Source organism: Oryzias latipes, chromosome 16 (genome assembly GCF_053564925.1).
Source record: "Oryzias latipes strain Hd-rR chromosome 16, Olatipes_Hd-rR_3.1".
In the NCBI taxonomy this organism is placed as follows: domain Eukaryota; kingdom Metazoa; phylum Chordata; class Actinopteri; order Beloniformes; family Adrianichthyidae; genus Oryzias; species Oryzias latipes.
In genome coordinates, this window is record NC_136252.1 from 33,050,370 (window position 1) to 33,077,868 (window position 27,499).

Genomic DNA, 27,499 nt, shown 5'->3' on the forward strand with positions numbered 1-27,499 from the left:
TTTAGTCATGTGTTTTTATTTATTTTTTTACAAGCTTTGATATGAAACAGAAATGTCCGGTTAAAAGGGAGTCTGAATACGTTACGGTTGTTCTGCTCTAAGGATGGATAGTATTCAGACTGAGGAAACTTGGACAGAACAGAAGCTCAGTCCGATTGGAAACGAACCGAGACCAGGAACTTCCTGTTCCTGCATGAAAGCAGAATCCTGACAAAATAATCTAAACCCACAAACAAACGTTCCTATTTACTTTGGCAATGAAATGAAGACAAGTAATTTGATCACAACATAAAAAAACGTGTTCTTAAGTGTGCGTCAATGTGAGCATAGATTAAGGCAAAATATGAAAAAAAAAATGGATGTTTGCAGAGTCGTGTTTGATTCTTTAGCAGAAAACAACAGAAAAAAGAACAGAACCAATAAAGTTCAGAACCTTCTTTGATTTTAAATCATTTTCAATAATCAACAATCATAGACACTTATTGCAAACAGGAGGTTTGTTCCTAAAAAACAAACTATTATGCTCAAACAAATATGGTTTAGTGTTGATTTCAGTTCCTGCGTTAAAAACAGAATCTGGAAAAAATAAACAATATTCTTATGACAAACGATTAATAACCATTAATCTGACCAAATCATCTTAAAGCAAACAAACCCAAAAACCAGTAAAAAATAAAGTGACAGTTCAGTGAAAAACAATTTTAGAACTTTACAGCAAAATAGAGAATCGAAAACATTTTGAAAGCTCCAGGGTTAAATGAAACTTTTATCTTTGGCAGAACGCCAAGAGTCTGTGTCCCAGAACCCGCTCCCCTCCCGACATATTACACTGAAACAAAATAATCTCAACTGTCACGGAAAACATGGCAGTTCATGCCAGCGTATGTCCTGACATGTCGCCTAAAGGAATGTGTCAGTTTCAGGAAACCTGTAATGTGTGTTTGATCTTTCTCTTAGAGGAGAATAATTCCAAAGAATGAAACTGATGTTCATCTGAAATTTAAGGCTTTTTCCTGTTGAGATCAAACAACAGACATTGTTGGTACATTTCTAATTTTTTGCTTTGAGTTTTAAAAAGAGTGAACCCAGACGTGGAGGTTTTTACGCTTTTCATAGTAGAGACACTCATCCGTGAAGCTCCAGGAACAGGCCAGATCTTTGCAGGAGTTGACTGTATGAACCATCCAGTCTCCTGGTAGTTTCTCAAAGAGATACTCAGCTATATTCTCCACTGTGGGTTTCTTCTGACTCTGGATAAACTGCTGGATGAGGTTCTCGTTCAATGGCTTAAGAGAGGTGCTGTAGGACACCCAGATTTTGAGTTTCTTATCTGTTGTGGTCACCTGGAAGCGACTCGTTCCTGTAGGACATTCACAGTTCTTTTTGATTGAAAAGAAAGAAGAGCCAGATTTGTAAACACGAACTGACCAGCCCACCCAGTCGTACTTCTTCTTTAGCATCTCTATGAGGGCATCAGCCCTCTGCTTGTTGGTTAGGTCCTCCTTCTGGTCTCTTACCAGTCGTTGACAATCAGTCTTAGCGTGTCTTGGGAAGCTAACGATGCATTCTGTGATGACAGCGTTCATCTTCTCCTGCACAACTCTCATCGTCTCGCTCCACTTTTTTACGAGCTTTTCTTGCTTATCGGACTTCATCAAAGCAGCGTGACCCAACAGAGCAATGATCCCCATGCAGAACAGACACCTCAACTGGTTGCAGTATTCTTCTACTGGACGTCTGCTGCTCTCCTCATAACTCAGGATGACCTTAAGCAAAGGTTCACCATGGAAATAGTTTCCTTCCACAATCTTGTAAAGCTCCTCAATTTGTTCTTCACCACCACTATTTTTATAGTGCTCGAGGAATGCATTTTTTCTATATTCAGAATTATCTTTGAGAAATTCCATGTACTTTCTGAACTGATGTGTGATTGTTTCCTCAACTGAGAATAATTTGTTATCTACTGCCTTCTTCCGAATCTCCTTATTGATGCGATTTATATCCTCTGAAACCTTTTCAATATGATTCCCCACCTTCTCAAACTGCTCCCTCATGAAAACAGCCTCTGTGCTCTCCACATCGTTCAGAACCAGTTGGACAAGGGGAGAAACGACTGAGAAAATAGGGGAAAAATCCCCAATGATGGTGGCTGCCTTGTTGGCTCCAGTCTCAAGCATGTCCATCATCTTCTTCACCCCTTCTTTGTTCTCTGACAGAAAGTTCTTCAGATCTTCCATTTTTTGTTTGTAGATCTTGTACGCTAAATAAGAGAAAAACAACATTTGCATTAAGGCAGGTAGACATGGTCAAACCAAACATCAGAACGGGGAAGAAAGGTGGTTGAAGTTACTATGAACGTGGCATGGTTGTTAGTGCCAGACGGGCTGGTCTAAGAATTTCAAAAATTAGGATTTTCACCCACAACCATCTCTAGGGTAAAATATCCGGTGAGCTACAGTTCTGTGGGCAGAAATGCCTTGTTGGTGCTGGAGGTCAAAGGTGAATGGCTGACAGAAAGGCAATAGTAACTCAAATAACCACTGGTTCCAACCAAGATGTGCAGAAGAGCATCTCTGAACGCACAACACGTCTTTGTATCGACGGTTCAGGCTGCTGGTGGGGGTGTAATGGAGTGGGGGGTATTTTCTTGGCACACTTTGGGCTCCTTAGTACCAATTGAGCATTACTACCAACACTACAGCCTCCCTGACTATCGTTGTTGACCATGTCCATCCCTTTCTGACCACAGTGTACCATCTTCTGATGGCTACTTCCAGCAGGATAAGGCGCCATGTCCTAAAGTCCCAAACTGTGTTCTTAAACATGCCAATGAGTTAAATGGACTCAAATGACCTCCATAGTCACCAGAACTCAACCCTATAGAGCATTTTTGGGATGTGGTGGAACGGGAGATCGGCATCATGGATGGTCAGCCGACAAATCTGCAGCAACTGTGTGACGCTGTCATGTCAATGTGGACCAAACTCTCTCAGGAATGTTTCTAGTACCTTGTTAAATCCATGTCACCAAAGATTAAGGCAGTTCTGAAGACTGAAGGGGGTTCAACCCTGTACCAGCGATAAACTGGCCAGGGTAGGTGCTTGTCTACCAGCGGTAAAACATGGTGGTGTTTGTGGGATTATGTGGGGCTTCCATGTTATTGGATTTAAACAAATCTATCATTAAAACAGACTGCTGTTGTTGTGTGAATATTTGAATAAACATTATCAAAATCATTAAAATTGTCATTTCAAATAAACTCCCGCCTCCAGGGTGAAGCAGGCCCACAGTGGACATCACCTCTGAGTCTGCAGCCTGCTCCATAATCTCCACGCCCTTCTCAATCGTGTCCCTGTTCTGTACAATCCAGTCTGGGCCATCTTTGGGTTTGTTTTTTGCAGCAAATAATTAAATTTTAATCAACAAACACAGAGCTTTTTTTGTGGGGTCAAATCAAAATCAGCTTAAAATACTGTACAATTTAAAGAAATAAAATGTGGATTTGTAAAAAACTGTTGGATTTAAGCAAGTTTCAGAAAAACATTTGTGATTTTTATATTTTACAAAGGTTATCATCAAAACCGTTTAAATTCCATTCCAGAAGTAGAAAAAAACAATGAAAGAAAACTCACCGTGTGATGATTTTGCTTTTACTTTTTTGTTTGTTTAGAGAAAACTCTTAAACAAAAAAGTTATTTGGCAAAAAATAAAAGAGGAGAAAATCTCAGCAACCAAACTCTGGTCAAAATGATCTGCTTTGCTGTTCAGATTCATTGAAGAGCTTGTATTTAAGCATCTCACAAAACCACATCCCCCTCAAGATTCCTTTCCACCCCCAGCATGACGTTAGTCATTAATGTGAAGCTGTGCATCCTCAGAAAAAAATAAAAAAACTCATCCTTTACTGTTTGGAGCTTCAGGTCCGACTATTGAGACAATTTCAGAAACGCTGACCTGTTTTACTAGGATTTACATTATTGCAGACAAATTTGCCAGGAATCTTTTTCCCTACAGCAGTCAGTTATTACCAGCTAAACATAATGTTTTATAAAAGCAGCTTTTATATATTAAAAGTCCCTAAATGTATATTATTTGATTAAAAAACCGTAAAGCTTTGAAATAAATAAAAGTCAAATTTTCCATTCTTCGCATTCATTCTCTGAATTGTTAGGACAGAAAAGTAAGAAATATGCATAAATAAAAGAAATTCAACATAACAGAAATCAAACTTAAAATAGTCCTGCAGGCTGTGTATGGTGGGAGTCTAAAAAATATAACTGAGACCCCAACTAGATTTTATCACTTTGATCCTAACGGCTTATTCCTACTTTTTAACACTAGATGTCCACAAAAATCACAGAAATCACTTGTCTCCCAGCAGAAAAAACTAAAGCTGACTATTTTATTATTTCTCAGATGAGTTTTTTTCAACTTTAAAAATAAGGTAATGGTTAATCCAATTTATTATCAAATAGACAAATAAGCGGTTCATGTTATTTTCCACTGAACTACCGGTGTATCGGCAGTGTTTGATTGATGGTTTCATTATGAGAAACTGTCTGTGGGAAAGTCAGGATTTTGTAATCGTCACTCTAGATTTGGCAGAGACCTTTGGGAAAATAAAGCTGTGTGGAACCTGAAAAACACCGTCATTACAGCTCAGGTGGGAAAATGAAAGCACATCTTGGAAGTGAAGCAAACTTTTTTTCACACAGCTCTGTAAACGGATCAAATGTTAATTTGCTGTTTGATGCCTTTGTAAAGGTTTTTAACACACATTTCAGTCAAAGCAAGTTTTAGTTAAAAAAGTTAACTTTTCTTTTACAAAATAGGTAGTTTACTATACTTTTTCTCTTTTAAAATGTTTCTTTTTGAGAAACGGTTGGTGGTAAAGTATTGTGTAACCATCATAATAATAGTGACTCCTGTTGGGAAACAAAGTGTCTACGGCAGATCTCTAGCTCTAATGAAGCCATAGCGGTGCTGAGATTGCTGCAAAGTTGGTTTCATGGAAAATGAAACCAGACTGTCATTGGGTTTGATTTACTACCTTTATTTTTTCTGTCAACATTTGGCCTTTTACCAACGCTCTGAGGTTCGCTGCCTCATTTGGATTTTGTACTTCTTTCAATTTGAGGGCAGACAATCCTAAATTGGTTAACTGATGTCACATCCTGCTTAATAAACTGATAGTATAGTTCCACACCTAGTTTTGTCTGTGTACCACTTTTGTGTTATTCCAGCAGAACACAGCTGAGACTGAGATCCGCACCAGAACTCTGACCGGAGTCTGCTTACAGGCTAACAGTCAAGCCCATCCGACGTTCCTGTAAATCAATCCAAACTCATGTAAGATCTGAGGAAAGAGACAAAGGTTAGTGAAAAGGCAGCTTATTGATTGAGGACACATTTAGCTTAGTTTGTCTTTCATCTTCAAAATGCGAGCCAACAACAGTCAGCATTTCCTGACTCACTGGGATTGTAATCACTCAAGCTGATTTGTTTTATCACCAAAAGCTCTGAATATTCAGATCTTCTTCTGCTTTTCCTTTCAGCTTTTCCCTTCAGGGGTCTCCACACAGAATCAGCTTCCTTCATCTAACCTAGTCTTCTGAAATCTCCACTCTACTCCGAACACCAACTAGACCCTTAAGTTATTACCTGCAATGTATTTGCTTGATACAGACGACAGGATTTTCTCTGTGAAAACGAACACGGTTAACCCTGTTAACATGAAAATTAAGATAAAAGAATAGAAATATTTTTTTTTAAATCATCTGAATTGTTCAGTAAATTTTACATCGTTACACCGTTTTTTTTATTTTTTATTAATTATACTAAACATTTTGTTTGAAAAGTATTTTGTTTTCCATGAAATTTGGAAAATCAATAATGCTTAATCTATTTTTTTTTGCTTTTGTTTATTAGTTTCTATAGAAATTAATTAGCCAATAGTTAAGTCAAACTAAGGTTGAGGTTAAGAAAGATGATGGTCAGCTGATTTTAGATTGCCACCCCACCCTGCCCCCCATGCTGCCGCCCCACTGCAACCGTCCGATTGTTAGAAATCATACGGTGGTAGCGCGGGCCCTCGACGAGGGCTGTTGACATGGGCCGGACCTCGACCTGGCGATCCCGGCCACCGTGAATCCTGCATTTAATGAGTAGACGGCATTAATGCTGCTTTGATGTGTTGATGCTCTTCATCCGATGAAGACTCCTGCTGTGGTTGGATGACAGCAGGAGGCGCTGGGGCCTTGCTGGGTTTCTTGGGAGGCATGTTGCCCAAAAGCGTGTAAATTTGTAAATTGACAAGATTATAGTCTGTGCTCAAAATCTTAGTTGCCAATGACTAGTGGCCCCCCCGGGCAAAAGAGCATTTGAGCCCCGCATGAGGACCTTGGCTTCACATTCAAGATGCACGTACATCTGAGATTTAATCAGAGAGCTTGTCAGTCCGGAATCTGTCAAATCCAGAGTAAAGGTTGTTGTGGAGGTCAGACACTGACACTGACTTTGCAACCAGCAGTTTTGGAAATATGTAAATAAAGTGTTAAACACTCCTTAATTAACTGATGATGCAGAAGAATAAAACAAGGCATTTTACTTCTTGATAGTAAAAAAAAATTAACCAACTATTCAATAACTTCAGAAGTGATGCATCAAATACTAAAATCTACTAAATACTACTCTTTTTTTTGCTTTAGGCTGCATTTTTTTAAACTCATCCCAGAAATCATAAAACTGTCAGTTTCCTCTTTTCTTTTTATGGGACGAGTCTTTCCTGTGAGCTTTGAGGACACCTTGTGGTGAAAAGGAACATGAGTCAAGAATCAAGGTCAGACTGATAAAACAGTCCTGCAAGAGACTCATTTATGTTTCCAGATTCCAAACAGACAAAAACTCCATGACAAGATTTTTTTAGGCTATACCATATTGAACTTGAGTCATCCATACAGATTTCTTAATTTTTTGGCCTAAAAAACTGAGAAGATTGACTAAATTACTGATAAATTGTACTTTTATTCAGAAGCAGAACTTGTATAATCAGTTAATTTTCATTTATTTATTACTTTGATAAATTATATACATTTAGAGGCCTTTTATCAAATCAGGTCAGCTTTTTCTAACACATTGTTTGCCTCTTTTCAGCTGGCTATCATTATCTCAGGTATTTCAGTCTCTTTTTTTCCCCTGCTGAGCATGAAACCACCAACAACAAAGATCCAAAACGTTCTAATTGCATTTTTTATGTATAATAGAGAAAGGACTTCGGAGGACGAGGATGTGGGTGATGTTTGTCTGAGTCTTATTTCTGCTGCTTTATATTATCTACTAGCTGCAGTTGAGATCGATCTTACGGCACTTTCACCTCCAACAAACACATAGCTGAATGTGAAGCACAAAGTTCATGTGATCCCTGAAGCTGTCATGGTGCGTTTGCTGACACAACGGCTGTGATTTTTATTAGGTTAAGGTATTTTTGTATAGTTTTGTGCAAGAGCAACTGTAAATGTTAACAATTATTCAATAACAGCTTTTAAATTTCACATACAAATGACCAACATTATTTTCTTGTTGACAATAAAATTTTAACTGGAGGAAAAAAAACCTGTTACCTAGAGATTGTATTAGTTTTTCTTCTGTTTGCATCATAAACTGATCCAATAAACATTTTTATATATTAACAGTAAAGAGGAAAAACAAAGAAATTATTTGTTTTCTTGAGAGTAAAAAACAACATTAAAACTCAATCATTTCAGAGATGTTGCATCAAATAGCAAATTTTATCAAATACGAATATTCCTTTATTCTTTAAGTTACTTTTTTTTTTACATGATTTTGTTTTTAAAACTCATAAAACTGTCATTTTCCTCTTTTCTCTGTTATGGGACGAGTCTTTCCTGTGAGCTTTGAGGAAACGTTGTGGTGAGAAGGAAATACGAGTCATGAATCAAGGTCAAACTGACAAAACACAGTCCTGCAAGGGACTTATTTATCTTTTCAGATTCCAAACAGACACAACTACCATGACAAGCTTTATATTTTAGAATCTTTTAGGCTGTAGACTTCAATGTTTATCTGTTCTCTCTCCTTCAGATGAATTATTCATCCATATGTCTTGTTTCTTTGTCCTAAAAAGGAAGAAGATTGACTAAATTAATGATAAATTATACTTTTGTTGAAAATCAGAAGTTTTACAATTATTACATTTTAATTTCTTATCACTTTTATTACAGTATTTTCATGACCATAGGGCGCACTGGGCTATGGGTGCAGTTTCCGTTATGGGTGCTTTTTCTTTATTTAACACATACAAAAGGGGCACTGGGTTTTAAGGCGCGGGCAGTTAACACATACCGGTAAAACATGCATGCTAGTGTGTTTTAAAAAAGGCAGCGGGAGCAAAACTGAGTTGTTGAGATTCATTTTTTACTTTTTCAGTCATCAATCAGCATCTAAAAATCCAAAAGCCCTCTTCTGTATCTGAAATGAACAGCCGGACTAAATTTCTATCAAACACAGCAGCTTCCCTTTGGTAAGCGTCAGAGTCTGTCTCGTTGCCGTGCGGCTCCTCATGAAAGATGCCGGCTTTTGCAACAACAGTGCAAGCAGACATGTTAGCCCAAGCATCTACAATGCATTCACAAACTGTGAACTCGCCCTCCGCTGCCTCACAGTTTCAGTAAAACTGTGTCCACCATTCGACAGTGTGACTCACCGGGATGTCAAAAGTGAGCAGCACCTCGTCCATGTTGGTGATGTGGCTGGGCTGGAGGTGTTTGTCGGCAATCTTTTTACTCCAATAGGAGCTAAAGATGGACAGCTTTTCATTGTAATCCACTGGAAGTTGCTGCCCCACATAGTCGTTGCCCGGATGGAAAGATGACACCGTTTCATAAAACGAAAACATCAAGAAGAACCTCCAGGAAAATTTTCAATTTTCATTTCCTCTGCAAGCATTACTGCCTTCAGAGGAATGGTGACTGTAGAGATGTTTCTCTCAGCTCTTCTCTCATTGTTGATCCATCGCTCGAGTCATTTTTGTCGGAGTTCGTTTTCCAGCTTCCTCCACTTGCGGATCATGGATTCATTAATCTTGAATTCTCTCGCAGCTGCTCGATTCCCACGGTTCTCCACGTAGCTGTTAGCTTGCACTTTAAACTGTGCTCATAGGGTTGCCAAAACGGCGTTGTTCTGCATAATGCACATACCTGCTTTTTTGTACTATTTGGGGGGGTGTCTTCACGTCCACACTTCCCTCCTTACCATTCTCATGCTGTCCTCTCCTAAGTCCTCTTTACCAAAGTCACGGTACAACGCATCACGCGCACCGCACCAAAACAGCACTCCGTACATTTCAGAATTTTGTTCTACGACTTTTAAGTGCGCTTTATGGTCGTGAAAATACGATAATTGATATTCAAATCAGGTTAGCTTTTCTAACACATTGTCTCTTTTCAGCTGGTTATCATTATCTCAGGTATTTCAGTCTCTTTTTCCCCTGCTGAGCATGAAACCACCAACAACAAAGAACCAAAACGTTCCAACTAATTGTGCTTTTCACGGATCATAGAGACAGGACTTCAGTGGACAGGGATGTGGGTGATGTTTGCCTGAGCTCATGTCCCATTTCTGCTGCTTTTTCAAATCTAATGGCTGGAGTTGAGATCGATCTGACAGCACTTCCCCCTCCATCATAGTGCATGGTTGAATACGAAGCAAAAAGTTCATGTGAGAGCTGAAGCTATCATGGTGCATTTCCTGACACAACGGCGGTCTTTCTGTGCCATGGAGGACTGATTCTGAAAGTGCTGCAGGGAAAATCCCTCTGAAATTGGTCTCAAATAATGTAAATCACACTGAATCGGGTCACAGTTAGCGAAACGGTCTCAAACGTCTGGAGTGCAGGAGGGTGCACAGCCTCACATTAGTGACAGAGGCCAGCAGTGACCATGGCAACAAGTTCAAGCCACAACAAGAAGGGTTTTGTCCTAATGGGCAAGTACTTCAAGCTCTGCTGCCACTGGCCGGCGATTTTTTTCTGTCTCTCTCTCTCTTTGGGTGTCTGACTCACACGCACATAGACACTCAGGCTTTTTTTTCCTCCATGGTGTCCCTGCATGGGGGAGTACTTACAGAATGTTATCTGTATCAGTGCTGGTTTCTCATCCCTCCTGAGAGGGTTTGGATGGAATGCTGGAACAGGATGGAGGAGTTCCAAAGGGGGAGTGACGACAGAGGAGTGAGAGCCATGTAGACAGAGAGAGAGAGAGAGTAAGTGAGTGCTTAGACGTTTATCTTGGGGAGGCTGGCTCTCACAGGCACCGCTGGACTCCACCATAACTGGACTGAAGTAATTTCAGCAAAAGAAAAAAAAAAGGTGAGTTTTTTTCTTTCCTTAATTATATTCCATTTGTTGCTTTCTTTTTATTATTATTATTATTGTTATTTTTGAAAACCAAAAAAAAGACAAAAAAGTTAAAATATTAGTTACCATTTCTAATTCCTTGTCTTTAGGGTTTATCATTTGAGCAATAAAGAAAATGTGTGACTTTTGGGGTGGAAATGAATCTTGAGGAGGATGTGGTTGGTGAGAAACTTGCATATTAGCTCTCAGTTGAAGCTGAAAGTCAAAGCAGATCATTCTGAGCTGGGTTTGGTTGGTTTGGGGGGGACAAAAAAAAAGCATTCTTTTGCTAAGTGACTTTTGTTTGAAAGATTTGACAAAAATCATTAATGGTGAGTGTTCCTTTTTTTTCTTTTCTGCGTTTCTGGATCAGAATGTAAACAGTTTTGTCATTTAAAGCTTACATTTAAATGCTGAACCTTTGCTCTATTTACTCTCATCAGTTGGTTCATGTGTGGAAAACTAAAGAAGCAAATGTAATTAGCACATTGTTATGATGGACTGTAAAATGACACCAATGATCTCATCACTGCAGCAATAATTGTGATGTCTGTTAAAAAAGTCATTGTGCATTTAAAATTCTTTTACCGTTAGAAAAACCTGAAAAGACATTAGGAGGGGTTGGACATAAATCATATGGGGTTTGAGTGAGAAGTGTGAGTTATGAACAAGTGCAGCGGTGGAGGTTTTCTTTCCTCAGTCTTGGGTGTGCCTTCTTTCTCGGCCTCCAGTGAAATGAGGGTTTGGGTCATTCCTCCAGAGCAAACTGAAACGCGTACTTTCAATGCGGAAGCAAGCCCCGCTTTTACCCATGTTGTGAACATCTGTGTTTGCTTTGGGTCTTGGCAATTGTTAGAGCAGCAAAACAGCATCTCAAAAGACCAGAGCTGGAAGGTTGTGAAATAACTGACGTCACATTTCACCAGGACAGATTCCGTGTTTAATATTTACCCAACATAGCTGTCAGAGTCCCTAGTTTGTGTGCTTTTATGATCTTTTGTTTGCACTTGGTATTATTGCCACTAAGGCTTGAAAAAAAAAAGGTCCCTATCATTAACGGAGGTTGTGAGGGTGCGGCATGAAACTGGATACATGTGCTGACATGTCCTACGGCTGCTTTACTGTGAATCAGATGATCACCTTTGTAAAAGATAAAAAGCACAAATGTGTTTCTGAAATTTGCTTAAATCACATGTTACAGACTTGAGTTGTTTTTTCGTATTTCTTCTCCTTTCAGACATCATCAAAAGCTCTGTGTTTGGAAATCAAATTGAGTTGCAACAAACTAAACCCAAAGATGGCCACCGTCGCAGACTGGATTGTTCAGAACAGGGACAAGATTGAGAAGGGCATAGAGATTATGGGGCAGGCTGCAGAGGTGCTGGCGTCCACTGTGGGCCAGCTTCACCCCATCCTGGAGGCGGTGTTTGTGGCCTCGGCAGAGCTGCTGAGCAACCCAGAGGGCAAAGAAGCTCGCTACCTGACTCAGCAGTTTGACATGGTCAATCAGAAACTTGAGGGAATTCAAGATGAAATCGACAAGATCGCCCTGGAGCTGCAGAAGACATCTCTGAACAAGCAGAACTTTGACCAGGAGGCTCAGATGATTAGCCAGTATGAAAAGTTCCAGGAATTTGTCAATGCCAACCCAAAGTTCAGAGAGAAGAAGAAGGAGAAGTTCCTCAAACAATACGAGAATACCGATGGGGACCTGAACGTGGAAGCCCTCTATTATGCTGTCACAGGGGAGAACATGTCAGGAGAGCCGATGCTGGATGTTGTAGTTGCCACAGAGCAGAGAAGCAGAAGGGCAGTGGAAGACTTCTGTGCTCAGCTGAAAAAGCTTTTCATGATAGGAATCATTGCCATCATGGGCTACGCCGCCCTTACAGAGGGAAATGTCGAGGAGGAGATGGTGAAAAAGTGGCAAGTTCGGATGGAGGACGTAGAAAAACGGATGAAAGCAGCTGTAGACGACTGCACGGAAAACTTTGCAGATCAAGCCAAACTAGACATGGAGCACCTGCTTCAGGAGAATCCTGGTCCAGCTGATAAGGACTTCACCAACTCTCTCTTGGAGTCACTTGTAAAGAAATATGACTGGGTGAGCTGGTCTGTCAGGGCCTTCAAAAACAGGGAGACCATTTTCTTTTTCAACTGGCTGGCAGGAAAGAAGTACCATGGCAGCGGAGGAGCCAAATGGTTTGACATTTTGACCAAGAACAAGATAAAAGTGGTGATCTCATTCTGCGTCAACCCCAAGCCCATCAACAAAGGTCAGATCCAGGAGAAGATTGAGCAGCATAAGCTGAAGGGGAACATGATGGCAGTGGCTCTTTCTCTGAGAAAGGACTTCCCTGACTGCCTGGTCCACGCCGTCAGCCATTACAAAGCAGTAGTGGAGTCCAACAGCTTCAATGAGGATTGTTATTACTTTGGAAAACACAAAAGAGCCCACCTGTTCATCCATCCTGAATAACATCAGTGCAGTGGGTGGCTTCTTAAAACAAATACATTTTAGTCATCTTTATTCCTATTTGTCGGTGTTTACGGTACATGTGTCTTTTTTTAAGTGATATCTAGAAATGTAAAAGCCAAACGTGTCTGCCATCTGGTTATTGTCTTTTAGATAAGTTAACTGGATTTGACAAAAAAAAAAAAGTAGCAGCTGGTGACTTACTAGCGACATTCCCACTGTTGGTTGATTTAAAAATTCTGTGAGAAACACAGTTTCACTGCATTAGCAGATGCTTAGCAATATTTGTGCATTGGCTTAACATGGCTTAATTGCTGGTTTGCGCTACCAAAACTTGTTTTGCAGAAAATAAGAGTCACAACTACTCAAATGTACTCAAGTAATCCCACCAGCAAGTGTAAAACTCTGGAACTGCTGGTGAAAGAAACAGAAAAACTTATGATTTAAACGATCATATGGTGTACTAGTCCAACCTTTAGATATAAACCACAACTTCAAACAGTCTTTACTCAAAACCTCCTGAAAAACCACATTTTGTCCCGTTCTGCAAATCGGGTTTTTCTTGTCTTCAACAGCCAAGTAGCTGATGAGCTTTGGAAGTGCTACAGCTGGTTGTTTAACTTTGTTTCCATTCTGACTTTTAACAACCATATCAGAATTTCCGATTCATATTAAGAATAATGGAAACATTGATATTCCTCTAATGACAAAGCAAATAAACTATTTTTTTGACAGGGATTGTTAAAAATGCATCAAATGTTCCAGATGTTTACAACTAGCTGGACCTGTTCAATTACACTATTTAGTCACTTTTACACATTATATTTACTGTATGATTATATTTGGGTATACCACACTATGAAATGTATTAACTATTCAGCTTTTGGGTGTGATATGGTAACCGGGGGCATAAAAGACAACTATCTGCAATCAAACACAATCATGATTTATATATTAAAATGATCCTGTGTATTTTACATTTATTTCAAATAAATCAAATATTAAATTTTTGTCAATGTTATTTTTAATTGTCTGTTACATTATTTAGAAAAAGTAGTGTTTTTTTAATGAGGTTATGTTTGTAGAAATCCAGATACATTACATTTAGAAAACAAGACAAGAAACTTTACATTAAAAAAATTTTAATACTTAAAATAATTAAAAATCATATACAAAATGTTGTCAATTGATGTGATTGATTGATTGATGTGGTCAGCAACAACTCCTGTTATAAACATGTTACGATCCTTGATTCTTCAAACTAAGGCCAGTGCACAGAACACATATTAGAATTTTAACTGATTTACAATTGCATTTGTTCTTAAAATATTTTTTTTATTTGGAAATATTTATGTGAGAGAGAAAAACCTAGCTAACAAACTCTAGATTTGTAACTGATTTCAGCAGTTTTTTTTGTGCAAGAAAACCACAAGTAAATGTAAATATTTAGGCAGGTGGATGCATTGATGTAAAGTCGACATTTGAGTTTGAGCTATGTGGGCTACAGTCGCTGAGCTAGCTTGTAGATACGCAAAGTTGGACGCCATTTAGGAAAGGCCCAGATGCCAGCTCACTGCTAAGCTGCAGTTGCACAAACAGAGCTGTAAAAACAAGGATGGGACTTTCCACAAATAAATTATTACTTTCAGCTAACAAAGCAGAACTTATAGAATACATTTTAGTAAGATTTCAGTGATTTTACCATTGGAACTAAGAACGTTTAGGCCGTAGCCTATTCAAAGTCAATAGAAGCATCAGACTTCGCATTATTTCCTCATTTTCTGGCAGGACCATCAAAAGGGGTAGCGGCGGTGCGGTTGGGTAACAACGCCTCCCACCTAGACCTTGCCGCACCAGTGACGTAGACTTAAGTGGTCACTGCGCCCTCTCTCCTGTCTGCGGGAGCGATGGGGCCCCCCCACTTCCGGTGCGACTGTCGACAGGGACAAACTGCTACCAGTGTACTCCAACCCCGTTGCCCCGCCCAGGACGCAATAGTTCTGCGGTGATGTCAACTACCCACCAGACTCATCTTGAAACACGGACCAAGGAATTTAAGAATGTGTGTAAATCTTAGATGTAAATTTTAAAATATAACCACAACCCTGCATCCGGTATCCACTGTTTCCTAAATAATTATGTGTTATTTATAGAAACATTTGAAATGTTGTTCGTCTGTTGCATCTTGTACAAAAACATTAATAGCTTGGGTCATATTTTTGTGATGATCAGTTTTTTTCTTTTTTACATCAAACCAAAATTAAGCATTTTATGGTCATTTTGTTGTATCTGCTAAGCCGTGTCTCATTGTTTACTGCCACTCCTTACGTACATAAAGCAATGGTAACAGGCTAGTGTAACATTTGTAGCCTATAACTCATTGGGTGGGACCACTTCGTGTGCAAATGCTACAAAAAAGAAGGTTAACGCTACACTCAAAAAAATATCTGAGGGCGTTTTGGGGCTCTTTTTCATAATATAATAAAGTAGTAATTAGAATAATTATAATCATAATTATTAATAATAAATTCCATTCATGAGATCGGGAGACCTTTATCCAACTTTATATGAAAAAGAATATATTATTAAAGAGTATATATATATACATACACACACACACCTGATATGACATAAACCTTTAGTAGTCATAACCTATCGTGTTTTAGTTTGCTTTTGCTTATCTTGCTTAAAAATACCTTTAAATAGGTCTTTGCTGATTAAATGGAGGTTATAAAAAAGTAAACATTCCGGTTGATTGAGTTAAATAAATAGTTATGGTCACACTTAAATAGAGGAGCCTGAAAGATTTTTTTTTTTTTTTTTTTTTTTTTTATTGAACAATTGCAACATACAAAACAAGAAAATACAACAATTATGCACATTTAATGTACAATAGAATTCTGAATACAGAACAAACATGATTTGTTTATATGTGACTGATCTTTACCCTGAGGTGTCCCTCTTATCTGCCAGATTAAAAATAAATTTAAAAAATGAAAATAATAATGAGGTCTTTTAAAATTCACATAGTTTATCTTCTTAAAGTGGAACTGAATATCTCTGCAACCTCCTGTATAACAAAAAATATAATCCTCAGAAAGGGGATTTATTTTTTCGTTCATAAAAATACTTTATGATCGTGGGGAAATGTAAGTCATAGGTCTGGTTCTACCTAGGGACTAGATTAGATACGCTTTTTTTAATCGTCGCGAGCTGGAAATGTTTACCCAAAGGGTGGAGACTGATCTGTTTGCAGCATCCGCCTTGTTCTTCTCTTTTTTTGTCGATCACAACCCAATTTTTTCCGTCTGGCTGGGTGGTGTCCGTCCTATGTCACGTGACCGGAATCAAGGAAAGACCAACTCACGGAAGTTTGGATTTCTTCCGCAAACTTCGAGGTGAGTCGGTTTCTGATATAACAAAAAAAGTATCACGCGCTTGTAAGAAAGCGATGATGGAAAAGCTCAAATTCAACCTATTTTGTGTTTGACACAGCTGGAGGAAGAAAATAGAGCAGTTAAATACAAACACTAAACTTTTCTGGTGGGCGTTGGTTGGCACCTCTGACTTCTCAGACTGCTCCCCTTAGTTTGTCCCGTCAGTTTTTAACTTGGTCGGTCAGAACAGAAATGCGGAGTTAAAACAAACTTCCTGGTTGTTTATTTATTTATTAACGTCCATTTTGGCCTCCACTTGAAATGGATCTGATTAGAGGCGCTGCCCGCGGAAGGATCGATGTGTTCGACATTAAGAGGACGCATTAACTGGGCGCGGACTAATCCCACTGCTGTGGTCAGGCTGTAACATGAACCGCACTTCAATGGCGGAATTAAACTTGACAGGGGGCGGGGGGATATGTCCATCCGCACAGAAAAAAAGACCTTGATCAGCTTGTAGGTCAGGGAAATTATTCATATGTGAAAACATTTGTCAGGTTTTTAACTTATATATTTTAACAAATAAGAAAACACATTTTAACTTGAAACATGTTTAATCTTCCTCAGATTTGAAATAATAAACACACATGAATTATTATTGTTAACGTTTGTTGAAAAACATGTTTGATCATTTACTATATTTGTGCAGTTTATGATTCTAAATATATTTTTTTTTATTATGATTTATTGCGGACAGAAAAATCGTTGGGAAAATCATGTTTAACGTGATAATTTGTAATACGGGTCCATTATAAATTCTCTTGGAAGTTTTGTGGCCTAGCAGCTATTAGTGGAATTGGAATTTAATGGACTTTTTAGTGGTCGTTTGAGCCAAATCTGTGGTTACACTCATCCTTTAAAACTGTTACAGCTAAATATGTCAGAAGGTAAATCTTTGCAAAGAAGCATCTTTTTTTTTTTCGACCTGAAAGAATTTAAAAGAGCAAACAAACTACCTTTGTAGTGAATGCATGCAGCCTCAGAAAATGTTATATTTTTTGTTTTTGTTGGAATGGAGATCTATTATGCACTAGCTGCACCCTGAGAGGCGGAGATATATGATCGTACATGTTTAGCCGAAAATCTAATCAGATACATCCTGATGGAATTTCATGCACTTTTGCTTTTCTTGTTTCTTTCAAAAACACGGCTATGCTTCCTGTTTTTGAGGTACAGCTTCCAAAGTGAGGGTTTTTTTAAATGTGAAAACACCATGAAAATTGCAGATCTGATACGTTTTAGAAAAATCAAAACAGCTTTGTGTGCATTTTAATCTTGTGATGGAATTAAAAGCTTCGCTCTGCAGACTCGTCTGAAAAACTGCAGAGCATCAGGGTGAGATATGGGTGTTATCTGCCAGCTGCATCGCACAGAAACCTACAGGGAGTGAGCCAGACAGACAAATGAGCTGACGGGGTTTTTTTTTTTTTTTTTTCCACGTTGTCTTGTTGCCTTGGAAACTTGCTGAGTTTTACTGGAAAATGCACCCTCACCCAGCAAGTTTAACCTCTTCCATTTAATCACTTCCCACGCCTGCTCTTATGTATTGGCTGATGGGGAGGGAGCGCTGCAGCTCCTCCTCCGGCTGCAGATTCCCTGTGAACTCCCTGAGTTCGCCTGAATCAAAATGCTGGAGAGCTGTGATGAAGGCCCGAACAGTGAGACTCAAAGCCACAGAGCGCTAGTAAAAATAATTACATTTCCTCAAAGATTTCCTGTTTCCTGGTCTCCAGACCAACGTGTCTGGACTTGTCCAGGACATAGTTCGAGCTGTTTATACTTTCACCGTATAAATGTAGTGAACTCTTGAAGGCCTCTTGCTTATGAGTTGAAAAGCCTTATCAGTCACTAACTATGTCTAAAGTTCCTCACTAGGCCTGCACAATAAATGTATCGTTATCGCAAGATCAAGCTGTACAAAAATCATATCACAAAAGACGGCAAAAATTGTGTTAAATGGTGACCTTAAATGTGCTAAAACAATCTTATGGCAGCTTGAAGAATGATGGACCCCTTCACGTTGTTCACCAATCGGATGGGGCCCCTATATGTCAGATGCTCTCCTATGTAGACGAAGGTCATTTGGAGTGTAATTTAAATTATGTTGACTGTTATTCAAATAAACCGTTGTGTTTTTGGTTGTTTTGCTATTTGTTTATGTATCACAAGTTACATCGTCATCGAAATATTAATCACTAATATCGTAAATGGCGAGTTTTCCTCATATCGTGCAGTCCTATTCCTCAATGTCCCCCAACTTCTCTTTGAAAGGCTATATAGAGCGGGACTATCCAGCGCCCTGATTTTAATGCAGTTTGAACACATGCTCACTTCTTTTTTTCTTTCTTTTTTTTAACTCTAGATATGACATCACTCCTTTGCCAAAGTAAAAACCTGATCATTACCAGGGGCCGCAAATGTAGCCGCCAACCAGTGAAATTTGTCCGTCTGTGAGTGAAAAAACAGCGTTAAGGGCAGTACACACCGGGACTACTATTGGCACTCGTTATTCGCCAGCGTTTTTCAACACGTTTTTTGTGTTCACACCCAAGCGATCTTCGCTGACGATGAGCCGAGCGAACATGCAAATTCATTCCCTGACATTAGATGGCGCTTAATGTAAAACAGAAATACCCCTGTACACAAGGTGGCGCTGCGCAACTTTACGCTTCTCAAAGTCGCTTTTCACTCAGAAGAAGAGAGCAAGTATTTACGCGCTTGTCAGAATAATACAAAGAAAACATGAATATTTCCAGCACCAGTAGCTCCAGCTCCAGTTACAGAGATGATTTTGGATATACGCTTCTTGGCGAATATCTTTTTCGTCGTTACGTTGCGTATTTGTGGTGCTCAGCAAGACAGTTTTGTGTTTTAGGGCCCCCAAGTTGTGTTTTACTGTAACTTCAGAAGCTCCAGACACGTGTGCAAAAGCGCCATTTTCATTGGTCGTATAGTTTTTGAAGCGGCGCGTCAAACCAAAAAAACGAACCCGAGGTGTTTTTTAAAAAATGACGCTTTTACACGTGGCGTTTTTCGCGTCGGTGTGCACACTCACATTGGTGCCCTTTGTTTAGTCACGAGGCGTTAAACGTCAGCGAATATCGCGCGCGAAATTCGTTCCGGTGTGAACAGGCCTTTACAAATAAGGGGGAAAAAAATGGTTGTCCTCTGGACAACCTGGCAAGTATATTTGGTTGTCCTCCCCAATTTTTGGTTTTCCTTCTATACCAATATTCAACAGCGACGAAACCTACTCAGATGTCAGTACTTACATCTTTATTTCTTCTATACATCAAATATCAACTGCCTCTTGATGGACATTTAAAAAACTCTTTAAATATTAAAAACAAACATTTTACTAAATATCGAAGCATCTGGTTACACAAAGTATTGCCAAAAACTTGAAACTAAATCTTTTTGTGTGTTTTTGGAGACCTCTAGCGGTCGCACCAGGTAGTGTTGTTCAACACGTATTTGAATATCGGTAATCTTTATTGAAAAGTGCACATGTACAAACAGAAAGGATTCGCTCGCATGCACACACTTCGTTTGTCAGTGGAAAGAATTTGCTGCATACGTCTCAATTCAGAGGTTGCCAAAAACTAACCATTGAAACTTGAAAAATAGTCGAAAAATACCAAAATGTTAAATAAAAGACCAGGTTGTCACACGGACAACCATCAGGTTCATTTTGGTTGTCCTCCGTGAAATCTGGTTGTCTCGGATAACCGCTTATGTCGAACACTGAAAAGTATCCGGTTACTTTTTGGCAACAAACAAAAGTTTCGTTTACTACCTCACAGCAAATCGTTAGTGTATAATGTAAATCATAAATTCATGTTTACAAGTTGTCCAAATGCTGAGGGTGCATTTCTTCACTAAATGGAACTAAAACATGTTTCTCTTTTTTAGTGGAAAAGATCTACACGCAAAGATGAATCAGCAGCTGAAGAAGATCGTCTCAGAGAAGAAGGATGTTGTTGAAGACATGATGGACGTGTTTGAGAAAGGGGCTGAAATGGTAGCCAGCATCGCTGGGGATCTTTTCCCCATTTTCTCCGTCGCTGCTCCACTTGTCCAACTGGCTCTGGACAACGTGGAGAGCTCCGAGGCTGCGTTCATGAAGGATCAGTTTCAGAAGGTCCGGGATCGTCTGGATGTGGTCTCAGAGGAGATTCAGCGCATCAACGAGGAGATCAAGAAGAGCAGGATAGATACGGAATTTTTCTCTGTTGAGGAAAACATCAGAAATCAATTCAGGAAGTACATGGAGATCCTAAATGCCAAACCCCAGTTCACAGAAGTCAAGAAACAGAATTTCCTTAAACACTTTTCCAAAAGTGGTGGAAACAAAAACCTTCACAGCCTTTACAGCGTTGTGGTTGGAGATGGTTTCTTTGGGGAGCCTTTGCTTGTGACCATCCTGAACTACGAGGAGAAAAGCAGACGTCCGATTGAGGAGTACTGCGCCCGGCTAAAGAACCTGTTCTGCATCGGGATCATTGCACTGTTGGGTCACGCTGCAGTGGACGGCTTTAATGAGGGTGAAGAGCTCCTGAAAGAGTGGGCCGAGAAGATGACAAACGTCCAGGAGAAGATAAACGCTGTCGTTGAAGAATGCATCGTTAGCTTCCCAAATCAAGCCAAGACTGACTGTGAACGACTGGTCAGAGACCAGGAGGGTCTGGACAACAAGCAGCTGGCTGATGCCCTCATAGGGATATTGAAGAAGAAGTACGACTGGGTGGGCTGGTCTGTGCGTGTTTACAAATCGCAATCCAGCATCCTGCCCACCAAGAAGAAATTTGACTGTCCAACGGGAAAGAGCCGCTTCCAGGTGACCGCGTCAAACGAGAAACTCAACATCTGGGTGTCCTACAGCGCTTCTCCTGAGCCCTTGGACAAGAACCTCATCCAGGAGCTTATCCAGAGTCAGAAGAAACCCACAGTGGAGAACGTAGCTGAAAATCTCTTTGAGAAACTACCAGGAGACTGCATGGTTCATACAGTCAAATCCAGCAAAGATCTGGTCTGTTCCTGGAGCTTCACTGACGACCTGCACTACTGGGAGGAGCATAAAAATCTGCACGTCTGTGTTCACTCCGCTTAAAGACAAAGATGAAACATAATTCTCTTTCTGTTGTTTAAACTTCACAAGAAAAATTCACATTTTAGACAAACACCAGTTACATTCTTTGGAATTATTCTCCTCTGAGAGAAAGATCACACACACATCACTGATTTCCTAAAACTAACGCATTCCTTTAGGCGACATGTCAGGACAGACGCTGGCATGAGCGGCCATGTAGGGGTTATATTGTTTCAGTGTAATATGTCGGGAGGGGAGCGGGTTCTGGGACACAGACTCTTGGAGTTCTGCCAGAGATAAATGTTTCCTTTAACCCTGGAGCTTTCAAAATCTCTGTTTTGCTCTTAAGGTTGAAAATGGTTTTTAACTGAACTGTCACTTTATTCTTTACTAGTTTATGGGTCTGTTTGCTTTAAGATGTTTTGATCAAATTACTTATTATTAATCGTTTGTCTTCATTTGATTGGAAACAATATATATATATATAAATCATAAGAATATTTGCATGTTATTTTGTTCAGATTTTGTTTTATAATGCAGGAACTGAAATAAACACTAATCCACATTTGTTTGAATGTAATAATTTTGTTTTTAGGAACAAACTTCCTGTTTCCAGTAAGTGTCTGTGATTGATTATTAAAAATGATTTCAAATAAAAAACGGTTCTGAACTGTATTGGTTCTGTTTTTTGTCCTGTTTTCTGCTAAAGAATCAAATACAACGACTCTGCAAACATCCATTATTTTTCCATATTCTGCCTTAAATTGATGCTCACACTGGGCATGTGACTCACGTTCAAGAACACACGTGTAGTCCATGGTGTTCACACTGGACAACCAGGGAGGGGTTTTTCCTTTTCCTACTATTTACTAGTGCATGTTCACCACCTGCAGTTAGAAAAGACTTGATGGGAAATGATGAAGCTGGGGTCAATCTGGTGAATCAAAAGGCTTTGTCGTTCACAGCTCTATTCCAATATATGAAAGATTCGGTGCCGTATTATTCCAGCCGGACGCAAACTGCAATTGTATGTTTCTCTACGCTTTTGTGAATATTTTGAAGTAAATAAAAAGACAAAATGTTCGCCAAGCATTGCCAAAAAAATGTCTTTAATGATAAATTATTAGAGCAAATTGTGAAATAGAAATATCAAATGTTAAAACACAAAGGTCTTCTCTACACATTAAACTGAATTTTTGCTTGAAAAGAAGCCAAACATTTGCTCTTTAATTTTAATTTTTTCAATTGTAATAAGTAACCTTCTTCTGGGATATTTAAATGTGTCTTTTTGTTAATGATTTTAATCCACTTGGTCATCTTCAGAGGATTAAAATATGTTTCCTCATTTCATTTTTTCATATTCATGTTCATTTACATTTTTTTCCATTTTCCATTAAAGTATAAGAAAAAAAAATCTATTCTTAAGTCTTATTTATGAAATTCTTGACAGGAAATAAAAATATCTTTTCTTTTTCTGTTTTGTCAAGGTTACTAATTTGCCTTATCGAATAAGAACCTTGATTCCCTTAATTGTCTGATTAATTTTGTGTCCCAAAGCTGTTCTGGAAACCAGAACCATGTGAGGCTCGAGCGACCGACGCCTTTTTTCAGATGGAAATGATCTGTTTCGGTTCTGCTGCTTTAAGGCTAATCTAACGGAACAGCTGGTCTGAACGCAGCGCCGTACAGAAAAGGAAATGGATGCTTGTCATTTGGAAACACCCATGCAGCTCTGTAATCATGTGGTTGTGGCTTTTCTATCTTTGGAGCACAAACGTTTGTGTTCCTGCTGCGTTTACCCCAGACGTTTGAGGAGGGGCAACAGAAGAGTCCATATTTTATTTAGAATTTAACCATGAGTTTTTAGACTTTTTTTTATCATAATGAGAGAACATAAATTGTATTTATGACGTTAAATACGTAAAAAGACAGGAAAATTTAACAGTTGTTGTTTTTTACTGTTTATTTTCTTTCCAAAAAGTTCGCAACGGAACAAAAACAAATAAGTCATATATTTTGTCCATATATAAACCCAGGCATTTATGTGCACGCCGAGACAGGACAAAAAGATGTTCTTTTCACCTTCTAATTATTTTTATTGAATGAGTTCAAAGTTCAAGTTCAAGTTTGTGAGAAACTGAGTTTTTCGTCTTTAAATAATTCTGACTTTATTCTCAGAATTCTTTGACATCAATAAAAGTCAGAACTTCTCCTCGTTCTTATATTTCAATATTGAAGAACACGTAATCAGATTTATTTGGCATTCTGATGCATAATAACAGCAAAATTAAATAAATAAAAACGCAGAAAGGGTCTAAACTGAACCAATGATGAGAGGACCCTGCCAGAACCCTATCAGGTAAGGTGACACAAGGGATTTTATTCCAACTTAAATGGCCTTATTTAGAAAGCAACTGAAATTGTGAACAGGTGTTAATAAAAAAGAAAGAAAGAAACTTCAAATCTATTAATATTTATCATCCAAGTAATTCCAAACTCTTTTGACCCTAAAAGTCAAACTCAGTCCAAATCATATGTTTACTGATGTGAGCCCCTGTTGGATGAACATACTTTATCTTCTATATCATCTTTTAAACCTCTGTTTGTCTTCCACAATTACATTTGCTGTGGTGGGGTTTTCCCGTGTGCCGTCTGGAGAAAAGAAGATCACGTCACCAGAAAGAAATGAGAGACTGGAACGCAAGCTGATTAAACAGACTGACCCTCCCGTGGGTGCAGCGAGAAGATACGACAGAATACTGATAACCACTAACCTTGAAACCTTTAGGTATTTCACTCCTCGTGTAACCAGGGCAACCTAATTGTGACTAAAGATGCGAGCTGGGACAGACATCCACAGAGCTTTTTGGAGCAGAGGTGTCGAACGGTTGTCGGTCTCAAGCTCTCCTCGCTCGAAATCGTACTGGGCTCTGTTTTTTTATACTGTGTGGTGTTTTCAAAAATAACCTTGACAGCCTCATACTGAGAATAGTCACAACTGCTCTCATAGGATACAGGCAGTCTGCAGGCGAAAAAGTTTGGGGTCTGGAAAGACAGGAAAGAGACAGAGAAACTTAGAAAACACTGCAATGTCTGTAATGAGACAAAAGAGGAAAATTAGCAACTGAAGAAGACGACTTCTGCGAGGGGCTCAGGAGCTTCAGGGGACTGGAGTATCTCTGCTGTCCACCACACTAGATAAAGTATGGTGCACTGGGGTTCTGTCCACTATTCTCATGTACTTCTCCACATCCTCTCCTTAATTCTTGATCATTTATCATTAAGTTCGCCATGTCTCTGTTTGGTCCAGTGCAGAATCATGTGTTGCACCTCTTTCCCACTCCCCTCCCCCAGTTCTCCCCCAGTTCCATCTGGATGGAGCTCATCTGCCACACTATTCAAACATGTAGTTGTAGAGTTAGATAAACTAACCCTTCTTTAACAGTCCTGGTACATCGCCTGTCCCTCCTGGGAGAACATCCCTCCTCTATGTGGACATCCCTGAGATTTCTTCTTTGTATTCCTGGAATCTTTTTTTCTTTTTTTGAGTTTGTTCTTACCGAGGAGGGTGTAAGGGCAAGGATGCCCAGTTTATTTTAAAACCGATTTTATGTTTTGTAAAATAGTGTTGTAACATTGGGCTATATTAATTTAAACTAAATTGAATTGAATAGGACCAAAAGTGAAGGCTGTGCAAAGAGGCGCCTGAAACAATCAAGCACATAACTATAGGGTGTAAGCATTGACTGTATGTGAGAACTGGTGTGACGTCACCCGAAGCAAAGGGTTTACTTCCAGCTATAACCAAATGAGTCAATTCAGATGTCAATTTTCGTGATACAGACACTGCCAGCAGTGATTGGTCTAACTTTAGTCATCATTTCTACAGCAATCACTCTGGCCGATCAGGAGTGAGCTTGTCGGAAGGCCACACCCCTACCACTTGAAAATCTGTCAAATATTTTGACCGTTGGACATGGGGCCCAGGAGGCTCCACTTACTTTTATTGAAGCATCTGATTGGTCAGTTTATAACGTGAATAACTTAAATTACAGAAAAACCATGGATTATCAAGAACATGTCAATAAAAGGTAGCACAGCAGGAATGGTTATTCTGACCAATAGAATGACTGAGTAACAGCTGTTTATTTCTCTATAGGAGCCTATGGTATTTTGGTTTCTTGGAATCAATGCAAACTTCCTGTTTGGAATGCCAGGGAGGAGGAGTCACTCAGTCCAGTTATACCACTCAGCATTAAATATGAGTATTTACAAAAAATAATCAGGGTTTTACTTTCTTTAATTGTGTTTGTTTCTTTTTCTTCTTTTTACACCAAACAACTCCAACATGACACAATGATGTCTCCCACTTACGTTGTTATTTTGAAATATACATATATACAAAAAACCTCACCCTAAGTTGAAACCACCACCCAAATACACCCCGACTTTTTCTTATTTACACAGTACTTTAAAGTTTCTTTGGCGTCTTTTGTCCCTCTGGACAAAGCAGTCTCAAATATAATGGGGCCTGTGACGCTCCGTCCGCGTTCTGATGGTCAACGGCTTCTTACCGGATCAGTTGTGATGGAAATCTTGAGACTTTCTGGTGAAGGAAGACCTTAGGAAGGGTGGCAGGAAGTTCCGGTATATTCCTCAGCTTTTTAATTCTTAGAACTATCCGTTGCTAATCCATCCTTCAAGCGGCAGTCAAACCTCACCCCAGTCAGTTTGCTTCTCCTTCCTCCTCCTCTTGGCTTCTCTCCTCCTTGTGCTGTAATTAGTTTTTAATCAGCCACACACCTGAGAGACAGGAAGTCACCGGCAGGAAGTCTCTTGGCTGCCATATTTGTAGTCCAAAAAACACTCAATTACAACATAAACAGTCTAAACACAAATGCATAAAAATCAAACCACAGTTTGCGTACGTGATAAAGAAAATTATACTGGACTGTTAATAATACTAGTGGCTTCAGAATGGAATGCATTCACTGTGTATTATCCAAGGTTATTATAGTTAACGAAAACGAACGAAAAAACTAAAACTAGAACTGAAAAACCATTTTCGTTAACTGAAATAAAAATAAAAACGAGAGTTTTAAAAAAAAACGAAAAACTAACTAAAACTGTTTGTTGTGTGTATAAAACGAACTGAAACTAACTAATATTAACCCCAAAAAATACTTCGTTTTCGTCTTTGTTAATACATAAGTCTTTTGGGTTGAAATAAAGTCTATTTACTTCACCCTGCTAGTATTACTGTGTATCTTCTGAACCTTACGGCATCACGTAGTCTGTGACGTCACATGATGTCTATCAGACACTGCCGGCTAGCGTAGTCATAGACATTTACATGAGCGTGATGGCTGCATTAAAAGTTGGGAGAAAGCGGGAGAGTCCTATTTGGGACTTTTTTGAATATAGAAAACTAAAGTAAGTGCCTTGTAGTCGAAGCAGGAGACAACATTTGTGGAACGCTCTTCAAAGGGAAAAACCCTACGAATCTAAAAGTACATTTAAAAAGCGCACACAACAACGCAAATCAACAGTAACTAGACAAGCTAGCCTGTCGCCCGCCCTCCCCCGAAATAGAAGCGAGAGCAGATAACGTAATGCTGTTATCGGCTGTTGTATTTTAATTTAAAGATGGTTGTCCTTGTGTCCTCTGAATAATAAGTGTTTCAAAATGTATCTTTGAATGAGTTTTTATTATAAAATACTTATTCTGGTGATTTTGAATCATGCACCTGACAAATATCCTAATTTACAAAAAAAAAAAAAGAAGAAACTAAAACTAACACTAAAACTAATAAAAACTAAACTAAAACGAAGCAATTTCAAAAAATAAAAACTAATAAAAACTAGTAAAGCAGCCTCTAAAAACTAAAAAAACTAAATAAATTTAAAAACAAAAATTCAAAACGATATAAAAACTAAAACTAATAAAAAATCCGAAACTATTATAACCTTGGTATTATCCCAACAGACAGGCACTGCTACACAGTTCTCTGATACAGTCAATGGGTGTAAGATAATGGCAGGGGAAACATGCATGGAGCGTCACAACTGAATGGCTGGAATAGTGT

The 27,499-nt window shown here is 39.0% G+C and overlaps 3 protein-coding genes across 4 annotated transcripts; 2 read left to right on the forward strand and 1 right to left on the reverse strand.

The window, feature by feature from the left end:
- Positions 1 to 26,184, reverse strand: LOC105356046 (protein rapunzel). 2 transcript variants are annotated; one of them, XM_078933254.1, is made up of 2 exons: positions 25,988 to 26,184; positions 1 to 2,260 (listed from the first exon to the last, which is right to left on the reverse strand). In XM_078933254.1, the coding sequence occupies exon 2, from the start codon at positions 2,235 to 2,237 to the stop codon at positions 1,071 to 1,073; it is 1,167 nt and encodes a 388-aa protein (XP_078789380.1). In that variant the 5' UTR covers positions 2,238 to 2,260; positions 25,988 to 26,184; the 3' UTR covers positions 1 to 1,070. The 2 variants fall into 2 exon arrangements, with proteins under 2 accessions (XP_078789380.1, XP_011484120.1); XM_011485818.4 differs by lacking the exon at positions 25,988 to 26,184 and adding an exon at positions 3,633 to 3,792.
- On the forward strand, positions 9,988 to 13,897 carry rpz5 (rapunzel 5). The gene is made up of 2 exons (XM_004078516.5): positions 9,988 to 10,384; positions 11,649 to 13,897. The coding sequence occupies exon 2, from the start codon at positions 11,709 to 11,711 to the stop codon at positions 12,888 to 12,890; it is 1,182 nt and encodes a 393-aa protein (XP_004078564.1). The 5' UTR covers positions 9,988 to 10,384; positions 11,649 to 11,708; the 3' UTR covers positions 12,891 to 13,897.
- Positions 15,736 to 22,088, forward strand: LOC101175680 (uncharacterized). Its single transcript, XM_004078386.5, has 2 exons — positions 15,736 to 16,285; positions 20,237 to 22,088. The coding sequence occupies exons 1-2, from the start codon at positions 16,107 to 16,109 to the stop codon at positions 21,432 to 21,434; spliced, it is 1,377 nt and encodes a 458-aa protein (XP_004078434.4). The 5' UTR covers positions 15,736 to 16,106; the 3' UTR covers positions 21,435 to 22,088.
- Positions 26,185 to 27,499: the final 1,315 nt, after the last annotated feature.

What these genes read in the sequence shown, in the direction of transcription:
- LOC101175680 (XM_004078386.5), top strand. Translation starts at nt 16,107, where the DNA reads ATGTTTACCCAAAGGGTGGAGACTGATCTGTTTGCAGCATCCGCCTTG. An exon ending in TTTCTTCCGCAAACTTCGAG is followed by an intron (nt 16,286 to 20,236) that starts GTGAGTCGGTTT and finishes TCTCTTTTTTAG; the next exon opens with TGGAAAAGATCTACACGCAA.
- LOC105356046 (XM_078933254.1), bottom strand. Translation starts at nt 2,237, where the DNA reads ATGGAAGATCTGAAGAACTTTCTGTCAGAGAACAAAGAAGGGGTGAAG.
- rpz5 (XM_004078516.5), top strand. Translation starts at nt 11,709, where the DNA reads ATGGCCACCGTCGCAGACTGGATTGTTCAGAACAGGGACAAGATTGAG.